This window comes from Sorex araneus, chromosome X (assembly GCF_027595985.1).
Source record: "Sorex araneus isolate mSorAra2 chromosome X, mSorAra2.pri, whole genome shotgun sequence".
NCBI classification, from domain to species: domain Eukaryota; kingdom Metazoa; phylum Chordata; class Mammalia; order Eulipotyphla; family Soricidae; genus Sorex; species Sorex araneus.
In genome coordinates, this window is record NC_073313.1 from 287,284,012 (window position 1) to 287,302,563 (window position 18,552).

Genomic DNA, 18,552 nt, shown 5'->3' on the forward strand with positions numbered 1-18,552 from the left:
GCAGAGTTCCCAAGGGGATGCATGCCAGGCCACAGCCTGCTACTGAGTCAGAACTGCAGGAGGCTCAGGCCCGTCTCAGGGAGCTGGAGTGTGTTTCCTTGGCTTTCTATGCTGTGCCTGGGGGCTCAGAAGCTGTCTCTGGAGGCTGAAGAGGTAGGATGGGAGTTACTGTGAATGTGGGCAACCCCGTTCAATTCCTGATACCATATCACTGCAGGGCATGGTCCTGGGCCTCAGGCCTAACACAGGTGGGAACCGGGGGACACTGGTGGTGGGAAATGGATGCTGGAGGAGGGACAGGTGTTGGAACATTGCATGACTGAAACCCAATCATAAACAACCTTATAACTGTGTATCTCACAATGATTCAATTAAAAAAATAAATTAAAAACAAAGGAAAACCAACTGCAGGTGCTGGGAGCTTGTTCAAGCAATGGGCCTAGAGCTGCAGCTGTTGAGGGGAGGCGTTGCTTCCCGCCTCCTTGGGCAGGGTTGGGGATGAGGACAAGCACCCTGAAGCCTCAATGGGGAATACCCATGTACGTAATCTCTCTGCTAAAGAATTCAGAAGTCACATGGCATGGGTGTTTAATGAGCTCAAAGAAACAGTGGTACGGACAGCCAATAAAAGACAAAGAAATGAGAGCAGAAATAGAAGCTACAAACAGAATGTCACTAGTAAAGAATTTGGTAGGTGAAATGAAGAAACTCAGTGGGTCCCCTCAACAGTCTAATGACATTAGCTGAAGACAGAATCAAGAGCTTCAAGATGAGCTGCAGAAAGCATTCAGGCAACAACTGACGATGGAGAAAGACTGGCGGTCTCCTCATTCATCTGGTGTGCACACACTCAGCCAGTTTTGTCAGATATGATTGTTTCCTGTGCCGCTGAGGTTTACCTGTGTCCCATGGGACAAAGCAAGGCTCTGGACCTTCCGAGCTTGACCCGGAGGCAGAATTCTCCTCCTCTTACTCTTTTCCATTTGCTTTGTTACCTTTGTCTGGAATTCCCATTATCTGGGTTCTGACCTTTCAACTCTGATTAATTGCTCATATATCTTAATTTCCTTTCATATTTTCCATCTGTTGTTTTGCTTAATGTTTAGGAAAAAATATTTTCAATCTTTTATTCCAGACCTCAGACTAAACTCCCTTTTCCTTGTTGCTTGGGGAACTTGGTGGGTGCCAAGTTTATCTGGCTATATCTACTTTATTGGCACTTTATCTGGTTCTGTGAACTTTAAGCTTCAGTCCTTGGGCTTGGTGACTTAGAGCTGCCGGTCATTTACCTCAAATCACACACAAAGCACCGCCTTTATCTCTCAGACCCCTAGACATTAGCTCTAATTTGCCGTTTCTCTTACACTTGAAAATATTATTGAGCATATTTTTAGTTCTCAAATATACATTTGCTTTGTAACTTTCCCCCAGTAAATTTATTCTCTTTTCTTTAATACCACTTCAAATCTTCCTTAAGATCATAACACTTGAAAACTTTTCCTTCTATTCTGTGAATACATTAAATATACTCGGGAATAGTTTTCTTTGGTGCTCACTGGGTATTTGTTTATATTTTTTAAGATGGCAGGTTTGTTACAAATGTAACATGTGGATTTCCTGTATCAGTACACCATCTTTTGTCCTAAAATTTCTTTCTTCTAAGGAAGCACTGGTGTAGGGTTCTTAGAAGATGCACAAAGCATATGAATGGAATGGTTTCATTTAGGGTTTGGAGTATGTTGAGATGCCTGACATCTCCTGTCCCAAACAAAAATAGGAACGGTTTTATTCTGGGTGTGCAACATTTTTATTTCTTTCTTGAGAAAAACTCAAGGTCTTTCAAAAAAGTTTGAAGGTCCATTTTAAAAGTTCAGAATTATCTCTTAGAAACTGTTACTCCTATTCAGGTATCAGTTCTCAGCTAAGAGCTCAACTGAGCTCTGTTGCACCCCTCTTTTCCCTTCCTTCTTTCTTCTCCTCTTTCCCTGCCCTTTGCTTTACCCGCCCCCTTTCTTCTCTTTTGCAGCTGAGGTCACACGGTTGTGAGAGTGTTACCATATGGATTGGTGTGCTGAGTTACTGAACCTCCAACAACCATGGAAGTGCCAGACTTCTGCCCCCAAAAGAAGAACAGATGTTCTTCCAGCCACCCCAGCCCGTGTCCTCTGCGCCCCGGCTCCTCCCCGGGCCCCCTAACTGCGGCCCGCCCTCTCAGGTACCTTCCCGGACCCTCGGCCACGCCCTCCCGCGCCCCGCTTCCCGCCGCCTGGACTCCCCGAGACCTTCCAGCCACCCCAGCCCGTGTCCTCTGCGCCCCGGCTCCTCCCCGGGCCCCCTAACTGCGGCCCGCCCTCTCAGGTACCTTCCCGGACCCTCGGCCACGCCCTCCCGCGCCCCGCTTCCCGCCGCCTGGACTCCCCGAGACCTTCCAGCCACCCCAGCCCGTGTCCTCTGCGCCCCGGCTCCTCCCCGGGCCCCCTAACTGCGGCCCGCCCTCGCAGGAAGACACTGGGGGCGTGTCCTGCATGCTAGTGGGCGTGGTCTAAAAGTGGGCGTGGCCTCCTCTCAGAGCGGCGGCCGCTAACGCGGCCGCAGTTATTCTTTGTTACCTCAGCTCAATCAGTACTTGTATGTTTTTGAAAATTCACTTTTGCAATCTCTAACACACAAAATAGCCATTAGCTTAGTCTGATACTATAAAAGCTCTCAGTTAATAAGGGAAGTTTAGCACGATCAGAAAACCTTCTTTCCACAAGAAGGAAAAAGGAACAAATAACTACAGAGCTCCAGCTCTATACTTCCTTAACAATATGAAGAAGCAGCGAAAATACCCTCCACCAAGAGAGGGAGAAGAAAAAATCCCAGAAATATCAATGGGGGCTACTCACATCTATGACCTCTCAGATAAACAATTTAGAGAGGAGATCTGGAGGAGAGTCGACCTACTCCAAGCAACCATGGAACAGACATCCAATAAACTAAGGGAGGAGATGAATGAAGCGCTGGAATGGTCTACCAAGAAAATTCAGGAAGAAATGAGAGCAGAAATGAGAGCAGAAATTTCAAATCTTCGAACGGAAATCTCACAAATAAAGCAATCGGTAGATGAAATAAAAATCTCACTAGATGCCCTCAACAGTAGAATGACTACAGCTGAAGAAAGAATCAGCGACCTGGAAGATGAGCTGCAGAAAGCTTATAGACAACAACAAATCATGGCCAAAGACCTCAAAATGGCTATAGAGCGAATCAGAGCCCTGGGGGATGACTTCAAGAGGAACAACATAAGAATCATTGGAGTACCAGAACAACAGGGAAGCAACCCCAATGAAAAAAACACAGTCAAAGACATCATTGCTAAGAAATTCCCAGAGCTGGAGAAGGCAGGCATCCAGATACAAGGAGTCCGAAGAGTACCAGCAAAAAGAGACCCGAATAAAAAGACTCCAAGGCATATCATAGTCAGAATGACGGATGCTATGGATAGAGACACAATTCTGCAAGCAGCAAGGTCAAAGAAGGAAATTACATACAAAGGAGCACCCCTCAGATTTACAGCAGACCTGTCAGAGGAAACCCTCCGAGCCCGAAGACAATGGTGGGACATAGTGAAAAGACTCAACGAAATGAATGCCTCACCAAGAATACTTTATCCGGCTAAACTCTCACTCAAACTCGAAGGAACCATACACTACTTCTCGGATAAACAACAGCTCAGGTCCTTCATAGACTCAAAACCAAACTTGAAAGAAGGTCTCAAGGGGCTACTGTAAGACAAGGTGGAGCCACATAAAAACAACAAATACCACAGAAATATGACACAAAATCCTATCACAATAATCTCTCTCAACGTCAACGGCCTAAATGCACCCATCAAGAGACACAGAGTGGCAAAATGGATCCAGAAATTAAACCCATCATTCTGCTGCCTGCAAGAAACACACCTGAACAAACAGAGTAAACATAGACTCAAAGTCAAAGGATGGAAAACAATCCTGCAAGCAAACAACCCCCGTAAAAAAGCTGGAGTGGCCATCCTAATATCCGACAACATAGATTTCAGGTTGAAAAAGATTAAAAGGGACAGCGAAGGTCATTTTCTGTTTATCAAGGGATATGTTCAACAGGAAGAAATCACACTCTTAAACATATATGCACCTAATGAGCGACCAGCTAAATATTTAAAACAACTCCTAGCAGACTTCAAAGAGGACATCACTAACAGCACAATAGTAGTCGGAGACTTCAATATGGCCTTATCGCCTCTAGATAGATCGACAAGAACAAAACTCAACAAGGAAACACTGACTCTGAAAGAAGAAATTGAAGAGAGAGGCCTAATAGACCTATACAGGGCCTTACACCCCCAAAAGAAAGAATACACATTCTTTTCCAGTGCACACGGAACATTTTCTAAAATAGACCATGTACTGGGCCCCAGAACATACCTCAATAGAATCGGAAAAATAGAAATTGTATCAACCATCTTTTCAGACCACGATGCACTGAAGATAGAAGCTAACCACTCACTGACACGGAGAATCAAGTCAAACACTTGGAAATTAAACAATTCAATGTTGAACAATGAGTGGGTCAGGAAGGAAATCAAGGAAGAAATCAAAAAATACTTAGAAACAAATGAGAATGAAGACACGAGCTGCCAAAACCTATGGGACGCAGCTAAAGCCGTGTTAAGGGGAAAATTTATAGCTCTCCAAGCATTCCTCAGGAAGGAAGAAAGGGCCCACATAGACAGCTTGACTTCACGACTCAAGACCTTAGAAAAGGACCAGAAAAGGGAACCCAAACCAGATCGAAGGAAAGAAATAATAAAAATTAGAGCAGAAATTAATGACATGGAAACCAAAAAGACAATCCGAAAGATCAATGAAACAAAGAGCTGGTTCTTCGAGAAAATAAACAAGATTGATAAACCGCTAGCAAGACTCACAAAGAAAGAAAGAGAAAGAACCCTAATAAATCGAATCAGAAATGAAAAGGGGGACATCATAACAGAAACCAGTGAGATTCAAAAGATCATTAGAGACTACTTCGAAAGTCTATATGCCACAAAACAGGAGAACCTAAAAGAAATGGATGGATTCCTCGATTCTTACAATCTCCCAAGACTGAACAAAGAAGACTTGGAATACCTGAATAGACCCATCAATGTTAAGGAAATTGAAGCTGTGATCAAAAACCTCCCCAAAAACAAAAGCCCAGGCCCAGATGGCTTCACTGGCGAATTCTTCCAAACATTTAAAGAAGACCTGCTGCCTGTTTTCCTCAAACTTTTCCAGGAAATTGAAAAAACAGGAAATCTCCCAAACAGTTTCTATGAAGCACACATCTCCCTAATACCAAAAGCAAACAAAGACATCACTAAGAAAGAAAATTACAGACCAATATCCCTGATGAACACCGATGCGAAGATCCTCAACAAAATACTGGCAAGTAGGATCCAACAACTCATCAAAAAGATTATACATCACGACCAAGTGGGATTCATCCCAGGGATGCAAGGATGGTTAAACATTCGGAAATCAATCAACATAATCAGCATATCAACAAAAGTAAAGATAAAAACCATGTGATCATATCAATAGATGCAGAGAAAGCATTTGACAAGATCCAACATCCTTTCATGATGAAAACCCTCGCCAAAATGGGGTTTGGAGGAACTTTCCTCAAGATAGTCGAAGCCATCTATCACAAGCCTACGACAAGCATTATCCTCAACGGGGAAAAACTAAGGGCCTTTCCTCTGAGATCAGGCACAAGACAAGGATGCCCACTCTCACCACTCCTCTTCAATATAGTACTGGAAGTACTTGCGATAGCTATTAGACAAGAAAAAGAGATTAAGGGCATCCAGATAGGAAGGGAAGAAATCAAACTCTCACTATTTGCAGACGACATGATACTATATCTAGAGAAGCCTAAAACCTCTACTAAGAAACTCTTAGAAACAATAGACTTATACAGTAAAGTTGCAGGCTACAAAATCAATACCCAAAAATCCATGGCCTTCATATATGCAAACAATGAGGCAGAGGAAAGGGACATGAAAAAAGCAATCCCATTCACAATCGTGCCCCAGAAAATCAAGTACCTCGGAATCAGCTTAACCAAGGAAGTAAAAGACCTTTACAAAGAAAACTACATAACGCTACTCCATGAAATCAAAGAGGACATGAGGAAATGGAAACATATACCCTGCTCGTGGATAGGGAGAATCAATGTTGTCAAAATGGCAATACTCCCTAAAGCATTATACAGATTCAATGCGATCCCTATAAATATACCCATGACACTCTTCAAAGAAAAGGATCAAGAAATCCTAAAATTCATATGGAATAACAAACGTCCAAGGATAGCTAAAACAATTCTTGGGAAAAAGATGATGGGAGGCATCACCATCCCCAACCTCAAACTTTACTACAAAGCAGTAACAATTAAAACAGCATGGTACTGGAACAAAGGCAGAGCCGTAGACCAATGGAACAGGGTGGAATATCCCTACACACAACCCCAAATGTATGACCATCTAATCTTTGATAAGGGAGCAAGAGATGTGAAGTGGAGCAAGGAAAGCCTCTTTAACAAATGGTGCTGGCACAACTGGACAACCACATGCAAAAAAATGGGTTTAGACCTTGACCTGACACCATGCACAAAAGTCAGATCAAAATGGATTAAAGACCTCAACATTAGACCACAAACCATAAGGTACATTGAAGACAAGGTCGGCGAAACCCTCCACGATATTGAAGATAAAGGTATCTTCAAAGGTGACACGGAACTAAGCAATCTAGTAAAAACAGAGATCAACAAATGGGACTACATTAAACTAAAAAGCTTCTGCACCGCAAGAGATACATTGACCAGAATCCAAAGACTATCCACAGAATGGGAAAGGATATTTACACAATACCCATCAGATAAGGGGTTGATATCAATGGTATATAAAGCACTGGTTGAACTCTACAAGAAGAAAACATCCAACCCCATCAAAAAATGGGGCAAAGAAATGAACAGAAACTTTACCAAGGAAGAAATACGAATGGCCAAAAGGCACATGAAAAAGTGCTCTGCATCACTAATCATCAGAGAGATGCAGATCAAAACAACTTTGAGATACCACCTCACACCACAGAGACTAGCACACATCCAAAAGAACAAAAGCAACCGCTGTTGGAGAGGATGTGGGGAGAAAGGGACCCTTCTTCACTGCTGGTGGGAATGCCGACTGGTTCAGCCCTTCTGGAAAACAATTTGGACGATTCTCAAAAAATTAGATATTGAATTCCCATTTGACCCAGCAATACCACTGCTGGGAATATATCCCAGAGAGGCAAAAAAGTACAATCGAAACAACATCTGCACATGTATGTTTATCGCAGCACTGTTTACAATAGCCAGAATCTGGAAAAAACCCGAATGCCCCAGAACGGATGACTGGTTGAGGAAACTTTGGTACATCTATACAATGGAATACTATGCAGCTGTTAGAAAAAAGGAGGTCAAGAATTTTGTAGTTAAGTGGATGGGCATGAAAAGTTTCATGCTGAGTGAAATGAGTCAGGAAGAGAGAGACAGACATAGAAAGATTGCACTCATCTATGGTATATAGAATAACAGAGTGGGAGACTAACACCCAAGAACTGTAGAAATAAGTACCAGGAGGTTGACTCCATGGCTTCGAGGCTGGCCTCACGTTCCGGGGAAAGGTCAACTCAGAGAAGCTATCACCAACTACATTGTAGTCGAAGGCCATGTGGGGGAAGGGAGTTGCGGGCTGAATGAGGGCTAGAGACTGAGCACAGCGGCCACTCAACACCTTTATTGCAAACCACAACAGCTAATTAGAGAGAGAAAACAGAAGGGAATGCCTTGCCACAGTGGCAGGGTGGGGTGGGGGGGAGATGGGATTGGGGAGGGTGGGAGGGACACTGGGTTTACGGGTGGTGGAGAATGGGCACTGGTGAAGGGATGGGTTCCCGAACTTTGTATGAGGGAAGTATAAGCACAAAAGTGTATAAATCTGTAACTGTACCCTCACGGTGATTCTCTAATTAAAAATAAATAAAATTAAAAAAAAAAAAGAAGAACAGATGTTTATTTTATCTTTAGCAAATAATGAACATTTTTTGGTCTTTGGGATAAAATCACTAATAAATACTCTTCCTGAGAACCAGCATGGATGGAAGTGGAGTGGTAACAGTGGGAGAACTCTGGTGTTCTCCTATGGGTGCCCACAACCCATGCCTCTTCCAAGATGAGGTGCAGGCTTCCTCTGGGATTGTTCCTGCCCCTGCCACTGAAGACTTTCCTGATATTTCATTCTTTTTCAATTCTCTTTTTCCTGTGTCATTAAGAGTTTGGTCTTCTCTACTGCAAGAAACTGAGTTTCTTTTTTTTTTTTTAATTTTTGGTTATTTTTTGTAGCATCCTGTTTTGTTATCAAAGCCTTCATGGCTTTATTTCCATTATTTTAGTTATATAGTTAATTAAGTAATGGTTTTATTTATACCAAAGATACTGAGGGACCGATTCTCCTAAAGATCCAATCATGCCCTCCAGAGTTTAAGACAGTGATATTATCTGATAGAGATGTAGTTGGTTTTCAAATGCACACAAAACAGATGGCCCCTCATGAGAATGGATCTGCTTTTACATACTCTAGATTATGGCATAAGTATGTATGGATTATGGCATGTCATTAAAATATACCAGGTATATATAAAAATCATAGCATGCAGTATTTGGGCAAGAATTCAATTTTAGAGAGAAGTAATAAATTCAACCTTGAGGTCAAGGTAGTGGGATGGAAAGTCTATTGTCTTTGAGATAGAGATCATGGAATTTAAATCATAGCTGTCATCCATTTTTATTCACATGACACTTCCTAGTTATTAACCTGAGAATTTCAAGTTCATCATGTGCAAAGTAGAGATGATAATTCCTACCTCAGAGCCAGCGTTAGGCATAAGAGGAATAACATACATAAAGGTGCTGACACAAAAGAGACTCCTTACTTATTCCTTTGTTCTCTATGTCAAAATCTCCAAGTAGAGGAAGGTCCATTTATTCACCTATTAGAGCCTTCTTTACCCTGAACTGTTTATATTTGAATGGAAACTCCTCAGTATGCTCCAGACTTGGAATCTAATGCTGATATCTGCACACCTCATTCATTTCTTCTAGTCTTTTTCGGTATTTTCTTTGCTATTGAACTTATTATTTTCTTTACCATTCAAATCCCTTGGAATCTCGTCTCTTTCCTGGTGTCTGTGCTCTCAGCAAATCTTCACAGAGAGTGGGATAATTAAGCAACGATGTGGGTGCATCTTTAAGTTAACATCCCTCTCCCTGACCTGTCTCTAGCTTGTATTACAAGTCTGGGCTTCTAACACATTTGTCTGGATGTGTTTTTTCCTCCAGCCCTTCTGTCCTCACAGATGTTTAATGGTTGATCCTCAGGTCCACAAACACAACTCTAGCTAGCTTAGAATGCTTTTAATGTTAAATTTAGCTTTGTAATTGGCAAGTCTCAGCCTAGTACTCTCAGCTGACTGACTAGTCAATAGAGGAACAAAGCCCAGTCATGGTGGGTGTGCTTTCAGAATATGACGAGGGTAACTCTCACATTTTTAACATTCAACAAAACATCACCACCAATTAGTAGTATTCAAAAAAAGAGAAAAGAAATTTCCACTTCACAAAATGATAGCTTCCTATTTTGAATGACAATACCCATTTTTTTTTTGTCAGCTATGGGTCTAATAACAAAACCTAGCCTTTCTAAATATTATAGTTTGTCTATATGGAAGAGGTTACGGTTTTCTTATAAGGCCATTTTCTTGAAATCTTTTAACTGGATTTCTTTTCAGACAGACCAATTTTCTTTCAATAGCCCAATATCTGAGTTTACATTTTCTCCTTATCTAGGGCAGGAGTAACACCATAATAAAATATGCTGTTCTTTCCTCTTAAAATAACTTGAAATTTAGCATCTTATGTTTGTGTCTCCTTCCCCTGAATAATATAGAGAAATGCTTAATGTCATTATAAAAGTTATGCATTTGGACTCTCTTTTTTGCCCTATCTGATTTTGTTTTTAATGTAAATATTTAACCTATGGTCTACCGCGTGTATTTCTCTTTACCCCACCATCACCTTGATGAAATCATAGAGAAAAATTTCTTACTTGGATTATTGTGTCCAGAGGAAACAAGCTGAGAATCCTAAAAAATAAAAAAAATCAATTAATTTTTTTTTGTTTTGACTTTCAAAATTTAAGCCTAACATGAGATATATTACTGGTCATTTGGAAACAACTGTATTTTACCAAATAATCATTGCTACTGCATAACTGTTTCACATTTTTAATACTGGCATAATTAAAACAGTCTCACATCAAACCAAATATTCAATGACAGAGGGATAGATGAATAAATTGTTGTAGATAGACACAATGCAATACTATAGCTATAAGAAAAGAAGAAATCATGCACTTTGCTGCAATATAATTGGAACTGGAGGGTATTATGCTAAGTGAAATAAATCAGAGAGAAAAGGACAAATACTGGATGATTGCACTCATCTGTGGAATAGAGAGAGATAAAACAAGGAACTCGATCATGTAGAACAATGACAAACCCTTGACAATGGTTGCATACTAACAAGCAGTGAGGGCATATCAAGATTAGACCAGAGGTGACAAAGGGACAGTGATAGAGGATCTTTAGCACTTTGGTGGTAGTGGGGCATAGTAACTTTGTACAAAATACAATGATCTCTAACACTGTTGTAACTATGTCACTTAAACTATAAAAAACGTTTCATGTAATGGTCATACCCCATTTATTTTTGTTTTTGGGCCACAACCAGCAGAATTCAGAGGGTAACTCCTGGCTCTGTACTCAGAAACTACTACAGGCAGTGCTCAGGGGACCAAAATGTGGTGCTAGGGATTGAACCCAGGTGCCCAATCCACTATACTGTCACTCTGGTCCCCACATCCCAGTGTTTCTATTGGCATAAAATCCTTGGTGATTATACAGTGAAATTCAGGTGATCACTTGCTGCAGTCTATATCAATTACTGTAATGATGAATATTTACATGAATGTGCTCATTTATTATCCAATTCTGGCAATACATTTCTCCATCACTTATATATTACGGGCTTTTCATTTGTTTATAGAAGTGTAATTTACAGAAGTTTAAACATTATAAAAATGAAGAGTTTGGTGAGACTGAATTAAAAATATTGTACAATTACTATGTCTGCTTACAAAAGAAATAAAATATTCTAATGAGCTTTATAAAGTATTAAGCACTGTCTTCCTCTTTTTTAAAATTTTTTAATTTTTATTGAATCATTGTGAAACAGTTAGAAGCTTTAAGGATTGGGTTACAATCTCACAATGATCAAACATCCATCCCTCCACCAGTGCACATTCCCCACCACCAATATCCCAGGTATACCCCCACTTTACCACCCTCCCCCTGCCTCTAAGGCAGACAATATATCCCATACTCTCTCTCTACTTTTCGGCATTATAGCTTGCAACAAAGACACTGAGAAGTCATCATGTTTGGTCCATTATCTACTTTTGGCATGCATCTCCCATCCCAACTGGTTCCTCCAGCCATCATTTTCTTAGTGATCCCTTCTCCTTTCCATCTGCTTCTCCCCTCCACTCATGAAGCAATCTTCCAGCTATGGTGCAATCCCCCTTGCTCTTGTATCTACCACCCTTGGGTGTCAGCCTCATGTGATGCTACCCTACACTCCACAAATGAGTTCAGTCCCTCTATGTCTGTCCCTCTCTTTCTGACTCATTTCACTTAGTATGATACTCTCCATGTTTATCCATTTATAAGCAAATTTCATGACTTCATCTCTCCTAACAGCTGCATAGCATTCCATTGTGTAGATGTACCAAAGTTTCTTTAACCAGTCATCTGTTTTAGGGCACTTGGGTTGTTTCCACACTTTGGCTATTGTGAACAGAAGCACTGTCTTCCTTTTCTCCCTCTCCCAAGTCCCTGGCAATCACCAATATGCGTGGTCTCTAGCAACTTAACTCTTATGGCTCTGCACATGCGCAGACTATCACACAATATGTCACCAGAGCATTTGGCTTCTTTCACTTAACTCCAAGTTTTGGGTTCATCCACATCATAAACTGTCAGTGCCTCATTACTACTGCATGGCTGACAATGATACACTGCATACACATAGTTTGTTTTCCCATTTGTCAAGGGATTTGGAGATTTTCTGTACCTTTTGTTCTTGTTAATACTATTGTGAACATACATACATCTACAGTTATTTGAGTACCTGCTTACAACAACTTTTTTTCCCTGTTTTTATACCTAGAAGAAGAATTGTGATATCTTGTAGAAATTCTGTTAAACTTTTTGAGGAGTTCCAAAGTTGTCTTCACAGTGCCTGAAATGTTTGCATTCTTACATGCAAACCAGCAGAACTAAAGTTTGTCCATATTTTTACTGGCACTTGTTATCTTCTGGTTTTAAACCCTACTTTTCCATATTATTACAACCATACTAGTAAGTGTTTAGCACTCCCTCACTGCAGCATTTATGTGTAGTTCCTCACTAAGGGTGTTTTACATCTTTTTTTTTAATGAGTTTGTATATGTATATCTTATTTACAGAAACATCTGTTCCAATTCTTTGCTCACAAAGGGCTCAGTCAGATGGGAAACACCTGTCAGTTAATTTCAGGAAGCCATAAGCTAAGGAACAACTGAAGAGAAAAAGATCATCCAGAAAGGAGGCATTTTGCCTTCCACTCAGAGCAAAGGACAGACTCTACCTGGGGATCATAAATTGTCAGTAATGCATGCTCTGAAGAGACTGAGAGAGCCAAGAGGCAGCCAGAGTTCAAGGCCTTTTCCTTGGCAACATCACAGCCAGGACTCTTACGTAGAGAGCCAAGTGGGCAGCTGAGAGAAACAATACAGTCAACTTCTCCTGGTGGTCCTGACTACAGACCCTGCCTTCTCAGCCTGTGCCAAACTCCTTCTTCAAGTGGGCCAGACCGAAATTCTTTCACTTGCTGAGTCCTGTTGCTTCCTCCCTGATACCTACACACCCAGAGTTTCTGTCTCAGAGGCCTTTGTCCCTTTGGGAACATCTCAGGGAATGTGTGGGGCATTCTGGGTCCCATCTGTGCATTTCCCTTGAATCCTCCCCTAGGTCTGCAGGACTCTGCTGGGCTGCTTAGGCACAACATCAGCAAGAACACAAAACCCTTGACAATGGGGCATGGGAGTACAGAGAAACAGCAGTGTCAAGGAAGAAATGATGCATGCACTTTGTTGCAAGAATGCTTCAAGCCACTGAATACTTTCCTTGGTTCCTCTTCTTAGAATGTGTATTCTGCTATTTTCTGTTTTCTGCCTGGCTAACTATGTTCTTCTTAACCATTAACTGCTCTTTGAAATCTTCTGGAACTGCAAAAGAAATTACTTGCTTTTGCTTTGGTCTTGAGCGTGTCATAATCCCATTACAGGAACAACCTTTCCAACTGGTACTCTAAAATAAAAATTCAGCCTATTGAAGCAGAAAGCAAATAATATAAACTGTACTATTCAAAGTATGCCATTTTAAAATGTGTGTAAAAACACAACTTTCTTAATGTATTGACTTAATGGTGGCTTCATCTGATTAAGGCTTACATTTAAATGACACAAAGTATTGAGGAAAATTCAGGGAATGGTAAAGTAAAAAAATTGTTTACTTTAGCTAATAATTTGCTCCCATAGCAAGTTATTTCTAAAGTGAATCTTTAGAATATTTAGAATATTTAGGATCTTTAGTTGAGGTTTCCCAGTATGGGTCATCAGGAAGAATCACTGCTTGTGACCTAGAAAAATATTGGGACATAGAAATTTATTCTTTATTTTAATCATGATTTCCCAACATCTAAACTTGTGTTTGGTACATGAGACTCCTACAGCTTCTTTATATGTGATATTTAGAAGGAGGGTACAGTCTGATGAAGTCATTTTGCTTAAGACAGACTGAAGGACACTAGTACCAAGAAAGTAATTCAATAAAACATTGCCACAAACCAATGCAATTTGTCATCAAATGCAGACAAAGCTGCATTATGCCTAGTACTACCATGAAAGCAAATTGGTACCAATCAATTGTAAGATGTCACCAACTGCAAAATATATTCAGGTTCTAGGGCTTTTAAAGTACGAGAACTATATGCACCCCAGGTCGGTAAAACATCGTAGTTCTTAGTCTATGCTATGATGGGGGATGATGTGCTGAGAGGACATTTCTTAAAACGACAAGGGTCGCTCCCCTCACACCTTCCCTTGCATATCTGTTAGTCCATCTGGAACTGTGCTCAGCAAGAAGTGGATATTTACTCCCTGTTCTGTAGGAATGGGTATGTGCCATGCGCCCCCTGTTCTGCAGGAACGGGAATGCACCCCTTGTTCTGCAGGAATGGGCACGCGCCCCCTGTCCTGTAGAATGGATATGTGGTCCCTGTTCTGTAGGAATGGGTATGCGGCCCCCTATCTGTAGGAATGGGTATGTGCCCCCTATTCTGTAGAATGGGTATGTGCTTCCTATTTCTGCAGCTCCCCACAGAAAGAAACACAATGGGCTTTGTCAGGTTTGGTTTTCCTCCATCCCTACTAATCACTTCCTTCTCATTTCTGGCCTATAAAGCTTAAAACAACTGAAATTAGTTTAAATGTTTATTTTGAAGAAATGCTAGCCATACAGTTTGACCTCCAACAGTTTTTGGTACTTTTTGAAGCATGTTAGCAGTCCAGCTACTAAGATTTACAATAAACTTTCCTTCACATTTGGTATTCATTCTAGTTTTTTTCTAGAGAACAGCAAGAGAATACTCATATCTGTCTTCAGAATTTCTTGACATTCATTTTAAAAATCAATTAGCAAGAAAACTATCAGACTGAGTCTGAGCCCACCAGATTCAGCAATTCATTACCATGTGAAATATTTTTAAAATGCCATTAGATTTGAACATAGCCTTCAGAGGATAGAGAAAGTTTTACAATTTCCAGGTTTTTGCATTTTAAAACCTACAAAGACTACTATAGAAATGAAGGCAAAAGGACAAAGCAAATTCATCTATTTTTTTCCTGACTGATATGCCTGGTAATGGAGCCAGTTAAAAGGAGTCATGCATTCTTTTCTTTCTCAAATTAAATTACTAGTGAGATTTGAACAATGAAGCAGAAATATCTGGTAGTGTCTGTCAAGGGAATTGTGATTCCAAATTAGATCTTCAGAGAATAGAAACAAAATCTAAGTTCAGTATCAACTGACTTTACTAAATATTATTTCCTTTACTATCCAGGCAATTTTAGAAACATTTTTGAAAGCATTTGGCTAATTAATTTAGTGGTCCTGGTAAGTTTAACAAACATAAATTTACCTTCCATGTGAAGTCAAATAGCTCCTTTAATCTTAGTAAGCGTTTAATTTGATTGTTCATCATTCATTTTGGAGTTGCCCCCTTAAATTCCATAAATGATTCTGGTAGTTACTCACTAGCAATGGTGATAATCTGAAACATTAATAATCTAAGAAATGAACTGAAAGCCTCCAACTGCCAGAATACTAATTAGTTGGTATACAGGACAAAGAGGGCAATGTATGAAAATTAATGAGAGTCCTTGGGATAGGCAGAACAATGGCTTCTTCAAAGATGTCCATAGCCCAATTCCCAGGACAAGAGGGACTTTGCAGACAGGATTAACTTTGCGATTTGGAGATGGTAGATTATCTTGAATTATCTAGGTAGGTCCAAAACAAAGGGCCATAAGCAGAAAAGGTGGCAGGACAGTCCTGAGTGACAGGGCCGTTAGCTTTGACAAGGGCAGCCCCTAGGAGTCCTAAATGGCAATGAACCAACTAAGAGTCCTGAGAGCTGTTTCCCAACTTTTCCCACATGGGTCCCTTTGATCTTGTTTCCTTCCTGTGACCTCGCCCCCTTGTCCTATGGATTCCATCCTTAATACTTTTATGTTATAATTCCCCACTTTTGTGATTTTTACCTGTGTTCCCCTTGGAATATTCTAGGGGCTCTTAGGAGGCCATATGGCCCCAGATGAGAAATATTACCCTAGAACATTTAGAAGGAATTCAGCTCTGCCAGCACCTTGATTGTTAGCACTGTGTAAGTAATTCCAGACTTCTTACTTTTAGAGTTGCAAGCCAATAAATTCATGTTTTCTTAGGTCACCACGTTTGTGGTGATTTGTTACAACAGAAACAGAACACCATTTACTCTTGTCTCACTACTACAGAACATATTAACAGTACTTATTGTGAAAGAAAAGATGTATTTAAATCAGTATTCCTATGCTCAGTAAAATCATTATTCTTTCCTGGCCAAGGCAAAAAGATGTAGAGGTAAAAAATTTCATAAAATAGTACAGGAGTACTAATTAAGACACGTTAAAATTAATTTTGAAATTCTGTGCCTTTTATTATATAATTAATAATGCATCATTTTGGGTGGAAAAAATAAGACGCTTGCAACTTTATGTCTTAGAAAATGATATTTTGTACCAATGATCTGAGGTCTCAATTTAATCTCAGAAGCTATTAATTATTTACATTTAGCAAAACTAAACAAGTATGTACTTTCCTTTTTGGAAAGTCACAATTGAATACACTTTGGTATTTTTGCTCACTTATGTCAGCAATTTGATTAATACCATGATTATCTTTATATAACAAAAATTCTTACTCAAATGTTTTGTTAGGATTCAGAATTGCTCTGGTAAGATTATGTGCAAAACCTCTACAGATTTTGCACTGTAGTTTGTGGGGAGAATGCCATTGGAAAGTTCTGAATAACAACAACAATAAGAAACTTATGCCTTGAAAATAATGTTGGGGCTACAGTGAGGAGAATAAAAAGCATATTAAAGGTGAGGCTGAATGGCTAGGAAGCTATAATAGGACAAGATTAATGTGACTCAATGGAATACTATGCAGCTGTTAGGAGAGATAAAGTCATGAAATTTGCTTATAAGTGAATGGACTTGGAGCCTATCATGCTAAGCGAAATGAGTCAGAAAGAGAGGGACAGACATAGAATGACTGCACTTATTTGTGGAATATAAAATAACATAATATGAGACTAACACTCAAGGACAGTAGAGACAAGGGCCAGGAAGATTGATCCATGGTTGGAAGCCTGCCTCATAAACAGTGGAGGGCAGGGGAGAAGGCGGCTGGGATGGAGAAGGGAACCACTAAGTAAATGATGGCTGGAGGGATCACTCAGGATGGGAGATGTGTACTAAAAGTAGATAAAGGACAAAATATGATGGCCTCTCAGTATCTGTATTGCAAACCATAATGCCCAAAAGTAGAGAGAGATTAAGAAGGAAATTGTCTGCCATGGAGGCAGGGGGAGGGGTGGGATGGGGTGGCGGGAAGGATACTGGGGACATTGGTGGTGGAAAATGTGCACTGGTGGAGAGATGGGTATTTGATTATTGCATGACTGAAACTCAATCATGAAATCTTTGTAACTGTATCTCATGGTGAGTCAATAAAAAAAAGAGAAAAAAGAAAGTCAACACGATGTTTAAAAGAAATTAACATTGATTAATTAAAAAAAGATTAACGTGATTATGGCTTGGTGTAGAGTTTAAGTGTGGAAAGAGCTAGAATGCGGTGGTGGTGGGGGGGGAGCAACTGGCATCTTTCTTTATCAAGGTGAGGTCTCTTTTGGCCTAGGTGGTAACTGGGAGAGTGGGGGCAAGCATTAATATGTGGATTATAATCTGAAGTAAGGTAGACATGAAAAACCAATTAGATGTGTGTTATGAGGGAAGGGGAAAAGCTGAGGACAGATCCTGGGATGAATAATGTCCTCCAAATGATCATGTCTATTCAGAGTCTGTAGGTGTTCAGGTCGAAGCAGGGAAGATTATTGTATGAGGAAGCCACACTGGGTCAGAGTGGGCCTTAGATCAAGTGACTCCTGTCTTTAGAAGAGGAGTGAGATTCCTCTGGAAAACAACTGAAGGTGGAATATAGTCTGAAAAGAAATGTGTAGTATATTACAGACCAATGGGATGAGTTCAAGAGGAACGATACTAGAATCATTGGAGTCCCCAAAGAATAGAAAGGCAAATTCTATGAAGAAACAACTGTTAAAGAAACATTATAGATGAATTTCTCAGAGTTAAGAATATAGGCACCGAGACCCAAGAGACTCAAAGGGTCCCAGTGAGAACAGACCCAACTAGGAAAACTCCAAGACACATTGTATTCAGAATGATAAAAGCCAAAGACAGAGGCAGAATGTTTAAAGCAGCAAGATCATAAAAGGAACTGAGATATAAAGGAAAACCCGTAAGATTCACAGATGATCTATCAAGTGGGACGCTACAAGGTAGAAGGGAATAGTGAGCTATAGTTCAAAAATTCAATGAAATGAACACCTCATCAAGAATAACCTATCCAGCCAGGATATCATTCATATTTGAAGAGGAAATAGGGC

At 40.3% G+C, this 18,552-nt stretch overlaps 1 protein-coding gene across 8 annotated transcripts in view; it reads right to left on the reverse strand.

Moving 5' to 3' along the window:
- The window catches only part of AFF3 (ALF transcription elongation factor 3), a 602,210-nt gene that overhangs the window by 199,430 nt on the left and 384,228 nt on the right, over positions 1-18,552 (reverse strand). For all 8 annotated transcript variants that reach the window (XM_055122984.1, XM_055122987.1, XM_055122986.1 and 5 more), the window contains one exon: positions 10,211-10,247. In XM_055122984.1, the coding sequence (XP_054978959.1) occupies positions 10,211-10,247 (37 nt within the window). The remainder of the gene's footprint in view (positions 1-10,210; positions 10,248-18,552) is intronic.